This window comes from Rhamphochromis sp. 'chilingali', assembly GCF_963969265.1.
Source record: "Rhamphochromis sp. 'chilingali' genome assembly, chromosome: 6".
Lineage (NCBI taxonomy): Eukaryota > Metazoa > Chordata > Actinopteri > Cichliformes > Cichlidae > Rhamphochromis > Rhamphochromis sp. 'chilingali'.
Window position 1 is genome coordinate 15,827,631 of NC_137933.1, and position 6,820 is coordinate 15,834,450.

A 6,820-nucleotide genomic window follows, 5' to 3' on the forward strand; every position below is an offset into this window, starting at 1 on the left:
AGGTCTACAATACTTTTCCTGGTGTCCTTCGAAAGCTCTTTGGTCTTGGCCATGGCGGAGTTTGGAGTCTGACTGTTTGAGGCTGTGGACAGGTGTCTTTTATACAGATGATGAGTTCAAACAGGTGCCATTCATACAGGTAACGAGTGGGGGACAGAAAAGCTTCTTACAGAAGACGTTACAGGTCTGTGAGAGCCTGAGATTTTCCTTGTTTGAGGTGACCAAATACTTATTTTCCACCCTGATTTACGAATAAATTCTTTACAAATCCTACCATGTGGATTCATGGATTTTTTTTTCACATTCTGTCTCTCACAGTTGAAGTGTACCTCTGGTGCAAATTACTGACCTCTGTCATCATTTTAGGTGGGGGAACTTGCACAATCGGTGGCTGACTAAATACTTTTTTGCCCCACTGTATATATTCACCTTGTTTTCCTTGCTCCTTTTAAATGTACTTTAAGATCTTTGTAGTCCAGAAAAAATAAAGCATCTTGGGATCTGCTTGAAAGAAAGGCAGACATGAAATGCAAAAGTGATATCAGACATCAAATATGACATGATATTTGAAGGAAAACTAAAACGTGATACTTAGAATCCCCATACATTATTCTCTGTATGCCTCTATGTTGTCGGTACAAACATTGGCAGTAAGAAACAGTCTTAAATAGCTCCATAAAGCTGTTGATCACATTTTAAATCTTTATGCACTACTTTCTATATGTTACACACAACACACTTATAAGGCTTTTTGTGAGTTTTAAATAAATCATTAAGTTGGCCTTGAAGACTTCGGTGGATGGAAGCCAACCTTTAATAGCTTCTTAACATGAACCCACACTACATACCTTTTAGCAGAATGCATTAAAAACTTTTCAAACCGTTATGTTTACAACCAGAATGAGCCTCACACATGTAAACACAACCAAAAAAATATATCCTCCTTGGTGTATATATAGTGTACTGCTGTCACACAGTTGAGATAGCATTGTGTGCCAACTTCCTACTTTCTAACAGTCTGAACAATCAGATTAAAGGGACCTGTTTCAGTGTCATGGGATCTGATTTGTGACTCCTGATAGGTGAGGCTGTGGACTTCTGCTGACAAAGGGAAGTGATATTTAGACGTTTCTGGGTGTGTGGGATTTAGCGGAGTTGAAGCAAAAGCATTTGATTATCGTTTACTAGAGGACGTCACTCTAGTTAATATCACTGTCTTATTCCTTAGTGAGACTTCTGTTGGCGTGTTGCCCATGTAGAGATCTCGTGGGCACGTGTTTTCCCGTCAGTCTTCCTAGCCACTGTAAAATATCGTGAGCGTCGAGACAAATGAACACAGTGTGTGTGAGGAGCCGATTTCCTCTATTATATGTATTTTATTACTCATGTTAAAGATAAGCCAGCTACTCATTTTTATTGTAGGGTCTGCCTTACAGTATAAAGCGCTTTCAAGCGCCTGTTGTTGTGATTTGGTGTTGTATAAAGAAATTGAATTAAATTCAATTAGCAAATTTTAGTCAGTAATACATTGACCGGTAGCTAGATGCTTCCTCAGAAACATATATCTCCTTAAATAAAGTTTTTTTATTTTTAAATATATAACACAACAGATGGCTTTATGCAGTAAAATATAGAATAAAATGTGTGTTGGGCTGAAGAAATACACCTGACACACTGGTAGAAAGCCAGCGCTAATGACAGTTTATCCACGCCAGCGTCAGCACTGATTGCAGGAACATTTTGGTTGCTTCTTATATAAAGTTAAGTCATGACTGACACTTTGTGACTGTGCTTCCTTACAGAGCGGCATCAATTATCAGTGGTCGGATGGCAGCGACACAGTGTACACGCACTGGGACGCAGCCGACGACGATGACGACTTTGAGACCGGCGAGTGCGTGTACATGGACGTGAATGGAGGCTGGCGGCGAGCTGACTGTGAAACACTGCTGCCAGGAGCCCTGTGCCATGTTCCCCAAAGTCCCTCCAAGCCAAGTCGGTGCTACTTCAGTGAAAATCCGTGCACCCGACATTGCATCTATTCAGCTTTTGGTTTCTGTAGTTCACAGCGGAATGTGTGAAAATACCCATTTCCTGCCTTCTCCTGCTGTCCCTCGCAGGCAATAAACCGTTAACCGCGAATGTGATGGCGTGTCCCTCCACATGGGTGAAATTTGGACATGGTTGTTACAGCTTTGAGTCCGTGGCGGAGAAACGTAGTTTTGAGAAGTCAAGAGAGCACTGCAGGAATAAAGGTAAGCTATTCGTCGGATATGACTTACAGTCACTACCAACGCAGCTGCTATCTGTTAATGTTTCCAGACCGATAGCTGTAAATTATCTTATTTCTCAGCTGTTTTTTCAGACTGTGACATGACGTGTTGCTTTTTGAGTTTCTTTAACCTGCTTTACTTTGTCAGACAAGTTCTATTTAAGTGATTTCTTGATTCAACAGGTCTGCCAATAATCAGGCCTGGGTGTGGCTAGTGAAATTAAGTGTGGTTAATCCCAGTTCATTCATGATTCACCAAGGAGAGGAACTACTTTTTCAAATAGGGACAAATAGATCTGAAGAGCTTTTTTCCCTTAATAACTGAAGCCATCATTTTAAAACTGCATTTTGTGTTTACTCGGGTTATCTTTCTCTAATATTAAAATGTGCTTGTTTATCTGAAACATCCGAGTTTGACAAAAAATCTCGAAATCAGAAAAGGGGGAGATACTTTTTCACAGCACTGTAGGACCACATGCAGCACCTAGATTAATGAAGCTTAGCTGAACTTGGCAAGAAGTTCAGAAGCAGGATGAAACAACGAGCCTGTCTCTCTGCAAAGATAACATCCACCCACAGCAATAAAAAGTAAAGTGTAAAGTTAAGCTGTGTTTTGTTTTGTTTTTTGCGGCGGGTTATTTGTCTGGTATTTTCTTTGATTTTTTCCTTAAGACGTCTCTTCTCGCCTGCCAACTTCACAGTTATAACAGGACAGAGCCAAGTTGTTGTTTCACCCTGCTTCCTATCTTCTATCTCTTCTAAGTCAGGCTAGCATTCTCAGCGTATCTGCTCATATATTGCATTGAAAAATGAAGGTTAAATTCAAACGTCTGCCTTTTAGTAAGAAAGCAAATAAATATTTTCGTCATATTCGCATTCCTTTGCAACACTAATTATCATGAGTGTGTCATGTTTCTGTTTTTGTCACCCACTAGTCAACACCTCCGATGTCCTGACCATTGAGGATGAGACAGAGAACCGTTTCATCATGGAGCAGCTCTGGTCATCGAGGCTCCTTCCCCAGACCTTATGGTTGGGGATGCACTTCAATGTTGACAGTAAGAGTCAGTCGCTTTTCTGTACCATCAGATAAACACAATGTCGTGTCATTAAAGTGAGGAATCTGCTTTTAGCTGACTCTATGGCCTGGGTAGATGGTTCACCAATGGAGTACACCAACTGGCCCCACAAAGGTCCAAACCCCAAGCTGCTGACTGAGGATTCCTGTGTCACTACTAGGGTAGTTGATGGTACTTGGCACTTTACACCGTGCACAGAGCGGCTTGGCTTCATCTGCAAAATCATCTCAGGTAACGTGAATCAGAGGCTCCCAAAATCTGCACCTAAGTCACAAAGAAAATAAAAGAACTGACATTATAACAAAAGTGGAGTACAGAGAAGATTAGATACAAGACATAAAAGTAAACTCCTTGTTCACTCTGCTGGAGGAAGATTTGAATCAAACTCTAAATATTATTTCTACGTCTTTCAGCTCAGTGTTTTGGCTTTCCAACTGACAGCCAGTTTTCAGTGTTTTGGGTGAAAACAGTAGAGCAGCCAAACAGCTCCTTCTGAACACAAATCAAGCAAGCAACTATTTGGTGAAGTATTTTGCTTTCTCTTGGAAATCCATCCATCCATGCTCATCTGTGTTTGCAGCTCATTTTAATGCTCTCAACGTGGACAAGTCAAACTTCAAAACAGGGAAGGCAGGATAGTTAAAAGTGCTATAACCCTATGCAGAAGGTTGTGCTCATTCTAAACAGATAAACAGCCTGGAAACTAAATTTGTGGCTCCTAAAGAACACTACCACAGGAGGCATGTGTAGAAACTGTGAGCATTACACTCACTGCCCACTTAATTCATTAATATATGAATTTAAATATCTTATTAGAAAGTCACATGGCAGCAACTTGATACATATAGGAAAGTAGACGTGCTGAAGTTCAAAACTGAGAATCAGAATGAGGAAGAAAGATGACTTAAGTGACTTCAAACGTGTCATGGTTGATGGTGATGGTGATGGAGTAATCTGAGTAATTCAGAAACTGCTGACTAACTACTGGGATCTGGGCTTTAGCGAGTATGACCCTAAAAAGAGCAAATAGCAAGCAGCAGGTTTCTGCAAAAATGGTTTGTCAAGTCATGTCAGCTTTATTTATATAGCACATTTAAAGGACATCAAGTGTCGGCCAAAGTGAAAGTGAACAGAGAGACAATATAATCAAATAAAAATAGATAAGATAAAAAACATTGTAACACATCCATATATACACACACAGGCAGACTCTTATATATACTTGTTTGTAGAAATATACATGTATGTGTACATATGCACATGCATATACAAAAGTGTACACATACACACACAAGCACACATACGTGAACATAAAATACATGTATACATATACACAGGCGGAACAGGCTTGAGTGACAGATGCCTAAATAGAGAGAGTTACAGTAGTCAAGACGTGATGATATGAAGGCATGGATAACGGTTTCCAGATCTTTAGATGATATTTTTGAGTTTAGAAATGCTCCTGAGTTGGAAAAAAATGCCACAAACAACTGAGTTTATTTGTTTGTCCAGCTTGAGGGTAGAATCGAAAATGAAACCAAGATCTTTTACATGGGGATGTACATTAGCTGATAGTGGGCCCAAGTCCTTTCTTATGAGACTAACAGACTCTTGCTTACTGAAAAACTCTGTCGATGTCAGAGGTCAGAGAAGGGTAGTCAGACTTGTTCAAACTTATAAAAAGGCAACAGTAAGTCAAATAACCACAGGTTACAAGCACATCTCTGAATACACAACAAAGGGTTACAGCAGCAGAAGACCACACCAGGTGCCACCCCTGTCAGGCTACAGTTTGCGCAGGTTCACCAAAATTAGACGTTAGAAAATAGGAAAAATGTTGCTTGGTCTGATGACTCTCAATTTCTGCAGCAGCATTTGGATGTTGAGGTCATACCATGGACTAAACAACATAAAAGCTTAAATCCCTCCTGACTTGTATTTACTGGTTCATTGTGGTGGATTCACAGGTTTCTTTGTTTGTCTGTTTGTTTTATATATTTAGCTCTATAGAAATGGTTAGAAATCATTATTGAGACCTAAAATAAATCAAATGTTCATATTGATTCTTTTGATAATTGTTGCTGCACCGTAACATAACATTTGAAAGCATAAACTTTTCCTATTTATTGATCTTTGCTGCATATTCTCACCTGATGAGTTCAAAACGGTTGTGCATTTCTTTTCCAGATGGAAATACTGAGGTGGAAGTGAAACCGCTGAATGGTAAAGTGCATTTCAAGCTAAATAACTTAAAAACATTGAATGTTTTTCCGTAGGTTTGATATGTGTGAGGACGCTGTTTCATGTTGCAGGGCCGCGTTCAGCTGGAAGCTCAAATATGTGGCTAAACATGCTGACCGCGATTCCTGCTGCAGTGTTTAAGCCCTTTGCATGCTATTTAATAAGAGGTTCACACATTAAATTTAGAGCACGACTACATAAGAGCTGCTGTTGTGCGTTTCAGGTTTGCATCACGGTGTCATCCCCGCTGCTGTGCTGGCAGCGTTGCTAATCTTTATCCTGCTGGCAGGGGTAATGTGGTTTCTGTACAAGAGGAGCTCCGGACGTTTCCAGCGGCTCCCCACGCTCGGCAGCGCTTATTTCAGGCAAACGGACTCGCAGGCTACGGAGTCAGATGGAAACGTTCTCATCGCAGACCTGGAGCCTCCCTCAGGAGAGTAGCACGCGTTGACTTGTTTCTTCCTCGAAGCCTCTGCTGTCCTCCCGTGCTCCGTCACCTTGTCACCGTCAGCTACGGATGCCGCGCTGCACTGTAAAACTGTGATGCTGACTCCTCAGGACAGTGGTGAGATGATGACGGCAAGCAGTTTCGAGCGCGTCTCTAGTTTTCATTTACTCGCACCATTTAGGTCACCAAACACTTGCAAAGACACTTGAAGGCCACGGACTAAGAGATCACACAGACCAAGAAGGGACGCTAAAGAGCTTTGGACTTGTTTGAAGAGGTTCCGTTTGATGTCATCCGGGATTTATTCTGTTATGATTTGTAAACAGTGTTAAGGAGAATAATTTAAGACATGCTCTTGGGCTTCTTTTCAGGGCAAAAAGTCACTTTCATTGTCAAGCATGAGTACGATTCATGATAAAATATTCTTTACAATGATGCTTTGTTCATTCAGACTTCTGTTGATGGGTCTGTATGCATGGTACAGTATTTTGTCAGTATTACTTATTTTGTCATTTTTTATTCTCTCATGTGTACGTGCTGTATGTTGGTCATGACCAAATAAGTACTGGGACTGAATGGATTTGCTTGGTTCTGGCTGCTGACGAAAAGAACACAGAGGGATATATGTTTTGCACAGTTTTATTTGTGTTTTAATAAATCGAATTTGGTTGAATGGTTTCTGTTAGTTTCATTATTACTTACTGTACTTTCAATTTGCCTGGTGTTATTTTCTTTGCTTCATCACCTTAAACCCACACTTCCTCTTAGACGGCCAACTTA

The 6,820-nt window shown here is 40.6% G+C and overlaps 1 protein-coding gene across 1 annotated transcript in view; it reads left to right on the top strand.

The window, feature by feature from the left end:
* Positions 1–6,713, top strand: part of pla2r1 (phospholipase A2 receptor 1) — a 30,299-nt gene extending 23,586 nt beyond the window's left edge. The window contains exons 25-30 of the mRNA XM_080885429.1: positions 1,803–1,995; positions 2,121–2,255; positions 3,208–3,330; positions 3,406–3,582; positions 5,539–5,574; positions 5,816–6,713. Of these exons, the coding sequence (XP_080741555.1) occupies positions 1,803–1,995; positions 2,121–2,255; positions 3,208–3,330; positions 3,406–3,582; positions 5,539–5,574; positions 5,816–6,033 (882 nt within the window). The 3' untranslated portion in view covers positions 6,034–6,713. The remainder of the gene's footprint in view (positions 1–1,802; positions 1,996–2,120; positions 2,256–3,207; positions 3,331–3,405; positions 3,583–5,538; positions 5,575–5,815) is intronic.
* The last annotated feature ends 107 nt before the right edge of the window (positions 6,714–6,820 follow it).